This window comes from Lygodium microphyllum, chromosome 6, assembly GCF_053477565.2.
Source record: "Lygodium microphyllum isolate KBCC chromosome 6, Lygodium_microphyllum_v1.1.10, whole genome shotgun sequence".
Classification (NCBI taxonomy): Eukaryota; Viridiplantae; Streptophyta; class Polypodiopsida; order Schizaeales; family Lygodiaceae; genus Lygodium; species Lygodium microphyllum.
Window position 1 is genome coordinate 119,825,249 of NC_141140.1, and position 18,200 is coordinate 119,843,448.

An 18,200-nucleotide genomic window follows, 5' to 3' on the forward strand; every position below is an offset into this window, starting at 1 on the left:
TTGCAAGAATTCACCATAGCCTTACATAAAATTGAAGAAAATTCATAAACAACTAATTGGTAAAGAATAGAGTTTTTTAAAATGAGTGCATGAATCTAGTTAGGTATAATCATTCCTCCATGTATGGGTGAGGATATTCCCCATGCATGTATTTATTTGATTTTATTCTCTTAGTGTTCAAAATACAAAAGATATCTTAAAAACAGGTCATATTTCGTTGGTAGACCAATAATGAAATCTAAGGAAATCTGTTATTATGATGTCACACATTACAAAAGTTAAGATTAAAAGGGTAAGTAGAAATCATGGATTCAAAAGATTGAATCACTACTAAAGACACGATTTAAATAAGTAGTTTTTATCTAATCAATATAAGAATATGATGAATAGAAACAAATCATGGGGGCAATAGCTAAGAGCATCAACTACGATATTAGCACTTTCTGGTTGACATTGAATCATAGGATAGAAGTTTCGAATAAAAGAAGCCCATTCAATGTACTTATAAACAATTAAGGATTGAGATAAAAGATGCTATATGGCTTGTTGATTAGTTTTTATTAAAAGTTCTGAACCCATAAGGTAATGTTTACAAATATCTAAAGCATGGATAATAGCTAATAGTTACTTATCATAGGTGCTATGATTCTGCTTGGATGGTTTTAGTTTGCGACTTTTGTAGGCAATGGGATAGTCATTCTACATTCTTGATACACTAGAATATGTAACAACAAAAAATGAGGCTGGTTAAAATCAGATAATTGCCAAACAAGAGCATGAGTCAAAAAATAGTTTAAAGAGAATATGTTTGTTGACTAGACTTTCAATGGAAAACAATATTTTTATGAAGTAAAAGTATTAGAGGCAAAGAAATTTTTAAAAATCCACACAAACTTCTTACGAATTCTAGTTAATTCAAGAAAAAAACGAACTTTATGCACATTTTTAGGTACATGCCATTCATTTATAGTATGCACTTTCCTTGGATCAATATTGATGCCTTAGGCATTAACACTATGGCCTAGATATTTAATTTGGTCTTAAAAGAATACACTTTTTATAGGGTTAGCATACAAGTAATTAGCTTTCAGTAAACCAAAAAGTACTTTCAAATGTTCTTGATATCCTCTTTTCAATTTATTAAGAACCAAAATATCATCAAGAAATACACTAATAAAATACTAATAATCAATTAAAATTTTGTTTATAAGCCTAGCAAAAGTTACAAGTTCACTCGTTAAACCAAAAGGCATAACATGAAATTCATAGTATCTAAATTGTGTAAAAAGTAGCTTTAACAATGCCAATTGTGTCCATTCTAAGGTGATGGTATCCATGCTTAAATCAATTTTACTAAAAATTGAAGATATCTTTAATTTATCTTGTTGATTATGAAAGTAGATCATCAATGCGAGGTATAGGATACCTATTTTTTATAGCGACTTTATTAAGTATCATGTAGTTGATGCACATGGATATTTTATTTTTCTTTTTGACAAGAAAAACAAGTGATTCAAAAGGTGACAAACTAGGACGAATGAGGCCTTTATCTAGAAGTTTAGTGACTTACCATTGAATTTTATTTTGGTAAAGTAATTTTTGTCTATAAGGTACCTTGTGTTGAGGAGAAACTCTAGGAAATAGTTAGATCTTGTGGTCTAACTCTCCTCTAGATGGTGACAAAACTGAGGGGGATAGTCATCGGTAAGATAGTCCTTATTATAGCAGCAAGAAAATGCTTTTGTGACAGCATAAAAAGTACAATCTCAGGATCCTCAATCTGTATTATATAAATCATGTAGGCTTTGCTTTGTTTCCTAAGAGTGTGCTTGGCCTGGGTATGTAAAATCAAGAAAAATCCCTCTAAATCATTATTTTCATGCAAAGTGATACACACTCCCTAAAATTGAAAGGCTATTAAATAAATGTGATAGTTAATGTTAGGGTTATATTGATTGTAAAAAGGCATACCTAATATGATATTAGAAGACTATAAAGGAGCCACAAGAAAAGTAGGTTTTTATTTATAAGAACCCATAGTTTTTGAGACCTTTAGCTTTAGGAGTTCCATTGTATCTTATTCCTTGAAAAGAAAATTTCACCTTATACAATGATGGAGTGGTTTTCAAGTGCAATCTTCTAATCAATTTTTTAGAAAAATATGCGAGCTACTATCATCATGTAAAATAACTACATCTAAATCTTAAACAACACCTTGCATATATAATGAAGTGTGAGGAGAAACATGCATACCTTGCTTATCTTCAGTTGTTGCCTCTTGTTATAGAAGATTGGCAGTCCAATCTGGAGCATAGTTTAGATGTACTTGAGTGTGATTGGCTAATGACCTTGGGGAAGATTGGTATGGATTTGTCATAGTTATACATGGAGTTTACCATTGATGGGCAGCTTATCCATCTATAAGGAATCCCTAGTAAATTTGAATTTTAGCTTATCACCATAAAGCAACTTAAGGAGTATAAGAGGCGCTCTTAGATTTTTATTTCATACCTTTAAAAAAAGATTGAGGATCAATCCAAGAATTCATTTGAGCATCCAACTTTGAATGCTCTACTACTTGGGAGTATAGGGATTTGTTTGATGTTCCTACTTCATTACCTCCCAAGAAAGTAGTGGATCACCCTATAGATTTGGAGCACATTCAAAGCTAGTCAATGAGTCACCCTATAGATTGTCTAAATGTGAGCATGAATAAGTGGCCAAGCAAATTAAGGAGCTTCTAGAGATGGGGTTCATGGAGCCTAGTTCTTCACCATATGCATCTTCGGTCTTGTTAGTGAAGAAGAAAGATGCATCCTTTAGTATGTGTATTGATTACATAGATCTAGACAAGATCATAGAGAAGAACAAGTACCTGATTCCAAGAGTAGATGATTTTCTTGATGAGCTCAAGGGGGCTAGGTTTTTTACCAAAATTGACTTAAGATCAAGATCTCATCAAATTTGTATGTGAGAGGGTAATGAAGTTAAAATAGCTTTTAGGAATGATCGTGGGTTATACCATTTCTTGGTGATGTCAACCTTCCAGAGTTTGATGAATAAGATCTTACAGCCTTTCCTCTTTCAGTTCATCCTTCTTTTCTTCAATGATATACTGATTTATAGCAAGATACTACATGATCATTTGTTATATACGAGGAAGGTTTTTGATGTGTTGAGGCATCACAGACTCTTTGCTAAGTAGAAGAAGTGTTCTTGTATGCAAACAGAGGTGGAGTACTTAGGCCATATTGTTAGTGAGAAAGGGATACATGCTGATTTTAAGGTGCGATGTGTCAGAGATTGGCCAACACCTACCACCACTACTTCACTTAGACGATTTCTTGGTCTATCATCATTCTATCGCACATTAAGCATTAATACGGGACTGTAGCAACTCCTCTAACTAATAGGTTGAAGAAGGGAGCCTTGTTTTGGAATGCACTTGCAAATTCCAACTTCAACTAGTTCAAGAAACTTCTTACTTCTAGCCCTTTTTTGGCATTTTCAAATTTCTCTAAAGAGTTTACCATACATTATGATGCCAGTGGCCGTGGCATAGGGACTATATTACTACGAGTGCATGGAGTTATTGCCTTTGAGAGTCCCAATCTTAGAGATAAGAAAATGGCTATGAATGTTTATGACCAAAATATGTTGGTTATTCTTCATGCGATAAAGAAATAGCACCATTATTTGTATGGCAACTAATTTAGAGTTCAAAGTGATCATAGGGTCCTAAAGTACTTCCTTAATCAAATTTCACTCCTAAGCAGCGTACATCAATAGCTACCTTACAAAATTATGATTTTGACATCACTCATACAAGGGGTAATGACAATATAGTAGCTAATTCTCTTTCTAGAATGTGGGCTTGTAAGGTTTCAACTATGACTGAGATACATAGTGATTTGATTGAGGAGTTATAGGAGGCCTATCTTTTGGATGATAAGCTCTCATGTATTTTAGAAAATAGAGCAAGATCTTATGGAGAAAAACTCACATTATCACCTTAAAAATTACCTAATCTAGCTTAATTGTAGATTGTTATTCTCTCTACTTCTTCTTTCAAGTTGAAAATTATAGAGAACTTACATATATCGCCTATAGCTAGATATTTTGAAGTGTTTAAGACCTACGATAAAGAGCAGCAAAAGCTTTCACTAGAAAAGATTGTGAAGAGATGTAAAGAATTACGTCATGAAGTCTATGCCTTGTCAACGAAACAAGAATAGCACTCATAAGCCAGGTGGTTTGTTGCAACCATTGTCTATTCCTTAAAGAAAATGGACATATATTACCATGGATTTCATTATTGGCTTGACTACTACCAAAAAGGGATGCAATAGCATATATGTAGTTGTCGATAGACTCACCAAGGTAGCCCATTTTATTCCTACCAAGACATAGTTTACTGCTTCACACAGGTGGCTAGTTAGTTCATGGAGCAGATCTTTAGATTACATGGTCTATCATAGGTGATTGTGCATGATAGGGATACCAAGTTCATAAGCAACTTTTGGCAAACGATATTTAGCTCCATGGGTACTAAGTAGGCTCATTCTACAACCTATCATCCACAAACTAATTGCTAGACAAAAAGGGTAAATAAGTGGTTAGAGACTTATCTTCGCCATTACTATCATGATATGCAACATGCATGGGATTCATGGTTGCATTTAGTTGAGTTTACTTATAATAACTCCACTCGTGCTAGTATTGGAGTTTCACCCTTTGTGAGACTATATATGGTTATAAGGTGCCCTTACTCGCAGTCATTTAAAGTGTGAAGGTAAACCCTCATGGAAAAGAAGAATTGGAAAGAATGCAAAATCTTCTTCAGCAGTGTAAGATGAATCTTAGAAAGAAATAAGATCAAATGAAGATGTATGATAATGAGAAGGGGTGACCTTTAGAGTTCCAGAAAAGAGAGTGAGTTCTCTTGAAAGTACCCAAGTCTCATTACTCTACTTTGAAGGATAGATCTAGTAATAAACTTGCTCACAGGTTTTATGGACCCTACAGGATTCTAAAGCATATTTGAGACTTGGTATATAGATTGGAACCACCCTCTTCTACTAAGGCTCATAATGTGTTTTACATAAGAGAATTCAAACCCTTTTATGGTACTCAAGTGGAAATAGTTGATGAGCTGCCTCCTATGGATGAATAAGATCTTATTCAATATATCCTTGAAGAGATCATAGGCAAGCATGAGAAGAAGCGTCACTCTCATTCTATCACCAAGTATTTGATCAAATGGAGAGGTTTGCCACTTGAAGAAGATTCTTGGAGGCCAGATTCTATATTAGATGATTTTCCCAACCTTCAAGATGCATTAGTGAGCTGAGGCATTGTCAGTAGTGAAGCTAATTTATGGTATAGAAAGGGCCTAGATAGTAGTCTATTTTAGAATAATTTTTATTATATCTAGTTTTTAAAAATATGTCACCTACATAGAATCAAAGTACTTGTCAATAGCTATGTTTTGACATGTGGCACACTTCATTTGGATACTTCTATTAGAAGTTATAGCATTTTTTGTTTAGAAGGGCCTGTTCTTACAGCAATGGAATGTAAAGGATGGGAAGTAGAGGTAGGTATAAAAAGGTCTAAGGACTACTTAATTTCAACCAATGGAATATATTACAAGTCATTTTCTTGCTTCTCTCTCCTCCAACTTTCATGGTTGTCTTGTTCTTTCATTTATTGTTTTTATCTCTCCATTTTTAGTATTTCACTCTCCTCACCTAGAATTTATTTCTCCTTTGCACTCTTCTTCTCTCTTTCTTGTAGTCTTCTCTCTCCTCTTAGCCCCCTTCATGACATCTCTAGCCCAAACAAGTAGTCTAAAGGTTGCTCCACCTTTTCTCAACCCTAATAGCCTTCTTCCCCTTTTGGAGCATATGTCATCCAAAAAAATGCAACACTTTTTGTGTGCTTTTTGCATTTGTGTAGGTTTATTCAAGGAAAGATGGGTGAATTGGTACAATTGGCAATACTTGGTGAATCATCCATCAAATAATGACTGTTGAAGCGAAAAAGTTTCTTAAAATTCTCGAGTATTACACCCAAATGTTTTCCCTCTGTTATAGTATCTCTATCTTTTTTATAAAAATTCCAAACAATTCAAGTGTATTTTCTTCCTCCATTTTGCATATGATTTGCTATTCTCACTTCTACTTTCCATTTAACATTTTCATTTTCTTTTCCTTCTAGTTCAATGGAAGTTGCATGTCCTTAGCAACCCTCCTCTTCTATTAGTGTAATCACAATATATAAAAAATTTCATCTTGACAACAAAAGGTAGATTCTTACCATCATCTCTATTAGTACTTGGGATATATTGCAAACAAAGAAGAGAAGAAAATATGGAAACAGATACATTGACACTTACAAGGGTTGAGTCAAAGATGTCAAGCTCAAAGGACCAAGAAAACAAATCACATAAGTGCTAATGGAACATGTATACATGTACTCAAAATTGCACTTACAAAATTGGTCCGTGGACCTACCATGCCATAAGCCATACTATAAGTTAAGGCATATCAGTAAGACTTTGGATTTGTCTTATATATTTTAAGAATTTACTAAATTTTATATCTATGTTTGTACATATATATCCTTCAAACATTGATGATTGGCAACATATCAAAAGCATAGTTGGAATTTTTTATTTGTTTCATGGTTCTGTTGGCAAACAGCTATGCAAAGCTAAATCAAAAAGTAATTGGCTAAGGATATGTTCTCTTTTATGATAAATCTTACAATGCACCATCAAGTATTACAAGATATAGATCTCTTAAGCCTCTTCCACTTTTCCAAGCTAGATAGCACAAAATGGTTAACCATGAAACCAGAAACAAGTGATTTTTTTTGTTGAATTTTTGTATTGATATTTAAGGATACCTAATTTAGCAAGTTGTTAGAAAAGATCACAACCTTCATGCCATTACATGTCTTTGTAGACTTTTCTTATGATGAGGAAGTTTGGAAAGTATAATTGTCGTTATGTGCAAATTAAAGAAATGCATGGACTTCCTAGGTCAAAGTTGGGATATGAAAGAAGTGCATGGAATTACTTTCATAGTACAATAGAAATCCAATTTTTGTAAATATATACTTACATTACAAAAAAAAATCACTTTCTGTTACATGAGATGGCATTATGTTAATAGAAATATTATGGTGATCGATCAAGTCTTACACTGATAATCCTCTAATGATATCAAAGGTTTGGTTGCAGGATGTGCTTGTAATGATGCTTAATGTAAGGGCAAGAATCTATTTACATCAAGTGCAAATGGGCTTGGCAAATGAGGAGGATCTAAATATCCCTACTATGTATATCTTCAACTGCAATGGTTCAGAAGCTAAGCAAATTATCCAAAACTATGTTAGATTAATTAAGACACAAGTGTTATTACTAATATTAATTATTGTGAAATTTATAAGTGATTTTAAAAAAATACAAATATTTGATATAGCACAAAACAACTTTTCCTCCTGTCATGACATACATAAAAGAAATTGTGATAATTGGTATAGTGTTATGTCTATGTAAAGTGCAATTGATTAGGGTCTTACTATCTCAACTTTAAACAACAAAAGGTTGTGATTTGTGTAGTTTTCTAAGTGATTATCCTTCATAAAATAATAGAAAATGAGGTTTTCTATCGTCTTTAAATCTTATGCTAGTTTAATTGTAAAAATCTCATACTTATAATGTTTGTATGTAGCTCCAATAAATGGTTTAGGAGTAGTTCTAGATTGTCGTAGACATTCCACCTGCAACTATTGCCATCACCCTACTCTAGCACTTTGCAACTAATAATCTAGTCTCCTCCAACAAATGCTCTTGGGTTACCATGTAGCCCTTAAAATTTCCAAGAGATCTATTTTTGAACCAAAAAAAAAACTGTGTGTGTGTGCACGTGCGCGTGCGCGTGTGTGCCTGGCATCACATAACCTCATTATTGTGTGCCTTGATCTCCTTACTCTCCTTCTATGTGTTTATGCATGGTCAATCTCCTCGCTCTCCTTTTGTTGTTCAAGTGATGCATACATCAATGTATGGCATATCATAGTTGCACCAACACAATGCAATTGGAGATCCTTGAGACCATTGGAGGCACCATATTACATTGTGTAAGTCTCATTACTTCGTTTTTTTTTTTTTTGGGTTTCTCCTAGGGCATTAGATCATCACAACATGTGAGGTGTCTATCGAAAATCCCCCCCCCCCCCCCCCCCTTTTGTAATGGCCTAAGGTTAGCACAATGTGAGGGGCCCCCATTGATGGTCTCAAGAGCACCCCCTCTCGTCTTATGCTAGCCCTAGACTAGTACAAGGTGACCAGGAGACCTAGGCTCGCACAATATAGGGGGGGATCTCAAGAGCACCTTATCACACTGTGCTAGCCTCGGGACCTACATCGGGACAACCGAGCATTCTAAAGGCCTAGGCCATCACAATGCAAGTGTGGCCTACTAATGGTCCCCCCCATTGTGTTGTCCCTAGGCCATGGCCCTACACCAATATAAGGCAAGCGGGATGCTAGGCTGACACAATAATGTAACAAGAGGCTGCTTAAGTGATATCAGGGATTCCCCCTTGTATTGCACTAGCATAGCCCAAGACAAGGCTAAGGTAAGCCGCTTGGGGTGAGGGGGAGTTCCCCCACACATTGTGTTGGCATAAGTCTCCCCCTTAGATTGTGCTGGACCTCTGGGCCATGACAAGACAAAGGGGACCTAGCCTCAACACAAGGTGAGGGGAGCCCTGAGCTAACACAATGGGAGGGGAAGGCTTCCAAGATCACTTAGGGGATCACATTGTGCTAACCCAAGGTCCCCCATGTTGTGTTGTGGTTTTCCTTTCCACTAATCTCACTCTAGACCAATATTACAATGTTGGGGGGCATACCACCACCCCAACCTTCGCATCCCTGGAGTGTTAATGTAGAGTTTAATACAATTGTCCATGTTTATTTGTAGATGGTTTCTACGAGGATAGAAGGAATGGGGGCTCAACAACCTAGGAGTAGTGCATGCAATTTAGAAGACATATTGTTAGATTTCCATTATCAAGGATAATAACATCTCCATCCATAGGTGTCCCAACTATTTTCTATCACTAACTTTGTAGAGAACTAGATTAAGGTTTCACAAAACTATCTCAAGGAGCATGAGGGTATATTTCACAAGAGTACATCTATTAGAGAAGTGCATATAAAGGGTGCCCGATACGTGCACATCAACGATGTCTTCACCAAAAATCCCCTTAGAAGAAAGTTCAATCATGCAATATTGAGGGTTTTAGAAGACATGAAGAAGCCACACTTCCATTGCCTTATGCACAATTAGAAATTTCTCTCATTGAGTATTTTCATGAGCTTGTTTGCATTCTATACATATTGCTAGAAGATGAAGGGAAAGAGCAAAAATTGAATGAACAACATGCACATTAGTTTATTGAGGCACATATTGATGAGGCCTAAGATTAGATTTTGCCAATGAGAGGGAGAAAATCGCTCAATTGGATATTGATTCCATGACAAGGAAGAACACAGAGGTGGGTTTAGTTGATGAGAAAGTAGCAGAGGAGGAAGATGGTGATGTTCCAATGGCTCTACTCTATATCTATCCTATTGGTGAAAGGCAATATGTTCTCTTGATTGATATTCAAGTCCTTTATAACATTAGAGAGGACTATTGTCTATCCATCATCACAAGAATCTTGAAGAAGATTTTGGCTTTGCTCTTACATACTAAAATAAGTATCTACCAGTGGATTCAAATATGAAGAATATTAAATCATACTCTACTGCACAAATATTGACTATGGAGGAATAGTTTTAAGCAACACAGAAGAAAATGAATGCATCTCACAAGTTGGGAAAATCACAAAAATACTTCACTTAAGTCTTTAGAGATCAACCAATCAAGCATTTAGATATGGAGCAAGGAGTTGCTTGTTTCTGATAAAAATGAGAAGGTTTGTTTCAAACTATCTTCATGTGGATAGAATATGGATTTTTATAGGAATTGTTGCTATTTTTCAACTTCTCCCATATTACGATGGCTTTATTTTTTGTGCAATTAGAAAACAAAGTGGAGGTCTATGCAAAGATTTTGCCTACATACAGTATGTCATGACCTGACATTTCCAAAGTTTATTAACTATCATCACAAATTTTCAAGGCACAATACAAAGTTTCCTCTTTTTGCATTGAAGACCAATCAAGATATCTTAAAGTGTATCCTAATAGATGGAACACAGAGAAAAATGTTCATGGAGATGGGAAAAACTCCGAGTTCTTAAATAAGGCCCCAATTACCATGAACTAGCCAGTACCATTTAGCATATGCATCATATGGGTTAATGTGCAAGATGAAGGATCCAAATTTGCTTAGAGAATATGAAAAAAGGTGACTATTTAGATCTCGAATAGTTCTAGTAGTAGAGCAACAAACATTACAAGTAGATGATAAAGGCATGTCATCTTCAAAGAGGCCACAAGTAAAGGAGTGAAAGACCATTGTATTATCACAATATTCAAAAATACTTTTTTTCAAAAATTGAGAAGATTTTACTAGTAAGGATCTCTATAAAATTTGACAAATATTTCATTATATCTAGATTTCTATAGAGATTGTCAAGGAGTTCATCGTGTAAGAACTTATGATATATTGTTGGTTGTGGATATCCAAGCATTTTCTTATCATTGTTTGATATGTTGCTAGATAGCATGTTGAATTGCTATATTAGAATTTTTCAAAGATTCTTTTCTTGTTTATCTCTTTAAATATTGCATTGCTTTGTTAATTTCAAAATTTCTTAGTCTTTCTTTCTTATTTTCTTTGTGGACAAGATTTTTCTAGGCCTAAATAATTGTTAGCTTTCTCCACTCCTCCCTCGTATCTTTTATGGCTAAACTAACCACAATAAGTTTAATAATGGGCTTCTCTATTTCTTGAGTTGATCAAACTGATAGATTATCATATTCCTTTGTAAAGCAAAGGGTATGATTGTATAATCTGTTATCAAAGCATTAAAAAAGATGGACTAGTAAAAAACTTGCCATCAAGTGATTGAACTTTATCACCCTTTAAGAAGATAAAGTACCATGTAGTGGATGATATATTGATCTATTGATGCACTAACCATTGACTTTTTGAACTCATCTAATGTTGTTTCAAAGGCATGATAGTCATATATATTCTATACCTATATGTTGCAAAATTTAAAGATTATATTCAAGGGCTTCAATACATTATAAATATACCTTAACTTGTTGTATTGAATCCTCTAAGTGCATTGTATTCCTTGAAAATGAGGATTACTATTTGATGTTGATACAAATAAAAAACTTCATGTTTTCACATCTCCAATGAAAAGCTTATTAAGCATGTCTCATAATCATTTCTTAATCTTTTCAATGTTAATATTTTTCCCATGTAAACCAGTGTTTGACAATACCTCCTCATATGTTGTGACTACCTTAATCACACAAGCATAGGTCTTACAATCTAGGCAAAACATATATACAGTAGCAATAGTTTTTCAATGATTCACACAGACTATACATTATGGGGATATGGACTCTCAACAATGAAGTATCTAAAATTGGCCTAAATTTTAGATCTTTCAAATGCATGTCATGTGCCTTAGTTTCTTTGCACTATATGTGCAATATATACATGGCCTCTTTGAATTGACCTTTGTTGAAATGTTATACATGTATTTTAGGATCTTGAGGTACTTGCTAGATCTAGCTCTACTTTTTATTGTCTAAAGTCTTTGATCTCCAAGATTCTCCCATTCTCTTGCTCACTAATTTGGATTTTATTTGTCTTATGGAAATTCCAATGTAAGGTTTCAAAATTCTTAGATTGCAATCTGCAACACATATTATAAGTATGTAACACTCCATTTGACACAACCAAGCTATTAGCATAAGAAAACTTCCAATATAAATACAATGTTTATCTCAAAGTGCCCCAGAGAAAATATGACTAGAAACTAAACCATTTTGGATTTTCTTTTGGAATGTTGGATCAACTACCATGTTCGCGCCAGGGTGATGATAATACATTCTAGCTCTCTCCTCCACAATTTGGTATTCATTCAAACTTGAGCACAAACTTGAGGATACCATTACATTCATTTGGAGTAACTTCAAATAATTGAATAGAGTATGATTGCAAGGCCTCCAAATTTGGAAACATATTATATTTGTCATAGACCACTTCTACTTTGCTCCCTAATATATGTCTTCAATGCGAATTGGAGCTCCCAAGACTAGTAAAACTTATTAATTCACTCATTTTCACATTCTTTTGAGCAACATTGAAGTTGGCAATAAATAATTGTGTTCCCTCTACTAGATATATCTATCTCATCAACAATGTATGCATTTCACCTGGATTGAGTTGGTCCTCTTTCATGAACGCCTCGATCTTCTATTTTGTAAGCTTCTAATACCTCTATCTTTAGGATTGCTTTGAGAGCTTCCTTATTGAGAAGCATTTTGATGTGTCTAGTTGATTCCTCCAAGCTTGAATCTACTTCTTCATTGGGTTGTAAGATATATTTGTGCTCAAAATCAAATGTTCTAATTCCAATTGAGGTTCACATGTAAGAGATGACCATACAAGACACAACTAGTAACTTCCTAATGTCATCTTCATCTTATTTTGACAACATCCTTTTTTCAATCTACAAAGTGTATTTGAGAATAAAAAGCAGCATAAAAACCAAGATGCTTTGTGAGAGCAGTATCTTCCTTACATAACAAAACCAAAGAGAAGGCTTAACAGAAACACTTTAGAAGTGTGAGGATATCTCACACCCAAAGATGCTACAAGGCAAGGGTCTACAAAGCTGCTCCTCGTGCTGAAGGATATCAAAGCAATTCTAGTAAGAAGCAAGCTGCTGATTGTTTTCAATTTTTCTCTTTTTCAGTTCAATGCTAGAATATTATTTTGGTGCTTCAACCGCTACAACTTTATAAAGATGGAAGCTTTTAAACTTTTAACACCACGCTAACCATGTAAGAATTGCAGTATGAAGATGCAAGCTTTAAAACTTGAGTGCTTGGCTAACCATGCAAAGACTGTATATTTGTATTCAGAGTTACCTGTGTGAAATGAAGTGAGATAGCTATACTTGTTTTCTGGTTATTACCTTGCATGATATGGCTTGCTGCAGTGCACATGTGCACATGCGCACGCACATGCACTATGTTATTTAGTCTCGTCTTTACTAAACTTCGTGGAAATGTTTAAATGAAGGTTCGTTCAAAGGATTTGTAGTAAGAGCTCTTTACACACACGTCTTCAAAATTGAGCCATGCGTGTAATACTAATTGCTTACAACTCAATTCAATCAAGTTTTAAAAAACTATATCTAGATTTGGCATGTAACCTTCATTCTTTATTTGTGAATTCACAACTCCTATCGTTATTGAGATGTTTTCAGTATAATTGGCACCCACAACAAACTGCTGTAATTCTTCATTTACCTCTATCACTGCAGTTGCAAGCTTTTTCTTTGCCCCTGCATGTTTTCTCATATGCTCCATCTTGTTAACATCACTCCACCTGCCTGCATTTCCATAAATGTCTGCCATGAGTAAGAATGGAGCACCATCAGTTTGCACCTCTGCAAGTTGCTGAAAATATGTGTGTCCCAGATCCACTTTACCGTATAGTTTACATGCATTAAGCATAGCTCCGAGAATTTCCTTGTATGGGAAACATTGCATAGCTTCAACAAACTTTACTGCCTCATGAAAATGTCCTGACTTTGCAAGTAGATCAACCATACAAGTGCAATGATCCAAAGTAGGCTCAATACCATACTTTTCCCTCATCACTTGGAAGTACTCCTTCCCTTTAAGAACTAGGTTGGCATGGCTGCATGCAGCAAGAATACAAGTGAATGTAATAGCATCTGGCTTTACACCTTGCTCTAGCATGTCCTCAAAGCATTGTAAAGCTGCAATACATTCATGATTATCTCCATATGCCCGAATCAATGCAGTCCATGATACAACATCCTGGCAAGGCATCTTGTCAAACACTTTGAGTGCTTCTTCAAGTGAGCCACATTTACCATACATGTCTATTAACATGTTATCAACAAAGAGTTTGCCTTCTAATGCTGCTGTTCTGATTGCAGCATGCACTTTTCGGCCTGTTTCTATAGCCCCTACAGAGCCACAAGCTTGCAAGCAGTGAATAAATGTGACAGTATCTGCAATCAAACCCTGCAGTTGCATCAATCTGAAACTATTCAGCACTTGCTCATAATGACCATGTTCAGAATACCCTGAAATCATGGTTGCCCATGAGATAGCATCTCGAACTGGCAGACCATCAAACTCTTTCTGTGCCTCCAAAAGTAGGCCAAACTTTATATACATGTCTACTGTTGTGGTACCCACATGAAGCCCTCTCTCGAGTCCTTTCATAGTTATATCAGCATGTATCTTTTGCCCTGTTTCTAAATCTCCTACAATGCCACAGGCTTTCAAGCTGCAAACTAATGTGACCGCGACTGGAGAAATGCCCTCAAGCTGCATCTGATTGTAACAGTAGAGCGCCTTTTCCCCAAATCCATGCTCAACATATCCTGTAGTCAATGCATTCCACGAAATTGTATCACGCATAGAAAGCCTGTCAAATACCAAGTGTGCTTCAGAACATGAGCCACTTTTGACATACATGTTTACCAAACTGTTGCCAACGATAGGCTGTATTTCCAATCCTTTCTTAACAATCTCATTATGAATTGCCCTACCTTGTTCAACATCTGTTAGCTTAGCACATGCTTTTAAAAGGGCCAGATAGATGTAGTTAGTTCTGTTATCTTTTTCCACAAGCCTGTCTGCCATGTCAACACAAGCTTCAGCAGTTACAACTGACGCACCTGCTTTTTGCATTGCTTCAAAACAGCGTAGTGCTTCCTCTGCAAGTCCATTTTCAGCATAACCCCCAACCAATACAGTCCATGAGACGGCATCTTGAACAGCAAGCTTGTCAAACAGAAGATGTGCTTCTGAGAGCCAACCGCATTTGCAATACATGTCAAGTATTGTATTGCCAACATACCCATCATTTTCCAAACCATTTTTTATGATTTCAGAATGTGTTCTCAGGCCAGCTTCTATGTCTTTGAGCCTTGCACATGCTTTCAGTGAGGCTACATATATGTAACTGTTTCTGTGGCCTCTTTCTATATCAGTCATGTGAGAACAGACACTAGAGTTGCTTACAGATGTGGCATCATTCAGAGAATCACCCTCCATTTGCATCAGTTCCACACAGCTGAGCACTTCCTCCGAACATCCATGCTCATCGTATCCTGAAATCAGAGCAATCCATGCGACCATGTCATGAACAGAAAGCCTGTCAAACACTCGGCGAGCCTCTGCAAGAAAAGAGCACTTGGCATACATGTCTACCAGGGTGCTGCCAAGAAAGAGATCTGTGTCCAGTCCTCTTTTAACAATTTCTGTGTGCATGGTGCAGCCTTGCGTTCGATCCCTCAGCCTGGCACAAGCTCGGAGGAGGGCAAGGAATGTGATATTATTCGGTTGAATGAGCTCTTCTTGCATCCTGTGGAAGAGCGGGAAGGCGTGTTGTGGCGGACCACATTGGGTGTACCCCGTGATGAGGGAAGTCCAGGAGTAAATGTTCCGGTGAGCAAGGCGGTCGAAGAGGGAGTGGGCCTCCGGCAAGCGTCCAAAGTCCACCAACAAGGGCACCAGGTAGTTACCCAGGACTGTGTGGGTGTCCAGCCGATGCTGCCGCAGATGTGCGTGCAGCTGCTTAGCCTGTAGCCCGTCCCTCTTTTGCCTGCACTTCTGCAGCAGGCTGGTGAGCTTCTCGATTGTGGGCTGATGTTGGTGAGCCATGCAGAAGCGGCTACCTCTGTGGATAAGCTCTGCATCTCCTCAGACGTCCTGTGTATTTGGTCGCCGGCAAGAAGCATGTTCTCGGCGCATACACACACAGCTACCTTTCAAGATCTATCAGATGGCAGCAGAAGCATCCCCAACAGTTGATTGAGAGCAGCTGTGCCCAAGACACAAAACAGACAGAATGTGTTTGCAAGTAGATCAGTTGCTTCAAGCTCAATTTTGACATTTTATTGTTGGAAGCAAAACAGAACAAACACGAACACGAACACGAATTTTGCAACACGCCTTCGTAAGGGCCACGTGTGATGCCATGCCTAAGTCGACAACGTAAAACTAGTAAAAGGGCGAGTGAAAACACCAAGGCCTCACTTGTGCTAACAACGAGAGAGAGGGTGTTTGAGGTGAGATAGAGCCATTTAGAGGAGACAAAGAAAAGGTATTCAAGTGAAACATGATTTCTACCAATCAATGATTACCAAGTCTTTTGACTTCTCCAAGTTCATAGACCACCATTATTTTTAGAGATACTCCTTAAAGTTATAACACAAAGTTTAGAGTGGTCAAATAAACCAGCCACACACTATTAAATGTGACTCTAAACTTGTGCAAGTGAGATGTATTTAGGTACTATGTGCTAAACACGTGCAGATGATGCAGGTGTCTAGTAGGGGTAAAGAATTACCCCCCCCCTTCTGCAGGCATCTCAATCATTAGTTTCAGTTTCATGGATGTGACAATGGTGAGAAGAATCGAGCGGAGTGGCAATGAACTAATCTTAATTATCAAGATTATGGGCATTTAACCCACATGCGTTAGCATTCATAGCCACTTACTCACCACATGGAGTGGTGAGCCCATGTAGAGGAATGCATGGATGCTTGCCTTGTGAAGTGATTTGCAAGGGTGGACAGGAAGGGGGATGTCACAATGCCATAGTGTAAGTAAGAACAATGTTCTACCTTTAGCAAATGAAGATTGTAAAGGTTCTCTCAAACAAAAAAGGGAGGATGAAGAGCTTGATGGTGGTACTATTAATCAAGAAGCTACTCCACCCCAAGACATGAAAGTTAAAGAAAAGCCTACCAACTCTAAGGAGTATATCAAACTCAAGATCAAGGCAAATTCACAAATTGTCTCAAAATTCTCAAATGGTGCTTTTGCAAAAAAACTTGGGAAAAATTTTCAAGGATCAAGTGATAAGATTACACTTGATGTCAAAGCTTGCCAATATCATTAGGTTTAACACTAAAACCATTCTAGTGCTTTTTACAAGAAAAACCCCCAAACCTATGGAGGTCACCACGAGGTTTAATGCTATCCTCAAGGGCAAGGGAATGGTGGATCAAATCTACTACAATGGTAGGGGGATTTTTTTAGGTCAATAAGAGTGAGGTTATGAAAAAAATACTAGCTCAATGAATTATTTCTAGTGCCTAGACTTGGTTTACATCATGGTGTGGTAACAGCCAATGAAATTACACAAAGATTGCATCAAGAAAAACTATCCAATGTGGGCTGAAATTTTAGATTTGTGAGCTTATCTCTAGAAAGGCTTCTTGAGATTGAAAGGGGCTTGGGAGGGACTATATATGTTCCTCCTCTCCGCAAGCCCCTTCAAGGACAAGGTTTCTATGTTGTGGGACACAAGGGAAGAGAAACTTGAGGATGTGGCTTTGGATATGCTTTATGTGGGTGGGCTTAAGTATAATCCATTGATCATGTATTTTTCATTACTGATCTCTTTCATTATCTTTGTGGCATCATTGTCTTGGACACATGTCACTCAAAAAAAGGAAAGTTTTGACTCATTTGTAGTATCTCCCGCCCTTGGACTACTCTTGTTTTGATTATTGTGATCATTGTTTATATGGTAGGTAGACACGTAATACTCATAATAAGTGTGGCTCTATGCACATGGGTGAGCCCTCAACTCTTGTTCATTAGGATGTTTGTAGTCCCATGCCTTGTTATTTTGTCATGTTTATTGATGGCTTTTCACATAAAGTCTAGGCCTTATCCTATAAAGTAGAAGTCAAAATTTTCAGCCACTTTTTAGTGCTTTGTTGCTTTGGTTGAGAACTAGTTAAGATCAAATAATGGGGTTGAGTCTATATCATGTGCTTTTGAGCAATTTTGTGATGATCGAGGCATTAAGTGCCAATTGACCACTCCTTATACCCCAACCTAGAATGGTATTGTAGAGCACATAAATAGGACCATTCAGGGAGGGTCAATAGTAGTATGCTTAGTCATGAAAGCTTACCTCATACAT

The 18,200-nt window shown here is 36.7% G+C and overlaps 1 protein-coding gene across 1 annotated transcript; it reads right to left on the bottom strand.

The window, feature by feature from the left end:
- Positions 1–13,078: 13,078 nt before the first annotated feature.
- LOC148035037 (putative pentatricopeptide repeat-containing protein At3g01580) lies at positions 13,079–15,599 on the bottom strand. The gene is made up of 2 exons (XM_087679929.1): positions 15,462–15,599; positions 13,079–15,369 (listed from the first exon to the last, which is right to left on the bottom strand). The coding sequence occupies exon 2, from the start codon at positions 15,317–15,319 to the stop codon at positions 13,397–13,399; it is 1,923 nt and encodes a 640-aa protein (XP_087536055.1). The 5' UTR covers positions 15,320–15,369; positions 15,462–15,599; the 3' UTR covers positions 13,079–13,396.
- Positions 15,600–18,200: the final 2,601 nt, after the last annotated feature.

Coding starts and splice junctions, on each gene's coding strand:
- LOC148035037 (XM_087679929.1), bottom strand. CDS start 15,319: ATGCAAATGGAGGGTGATTCTCTGAATGATGCCACATCTGTAAGCAAC.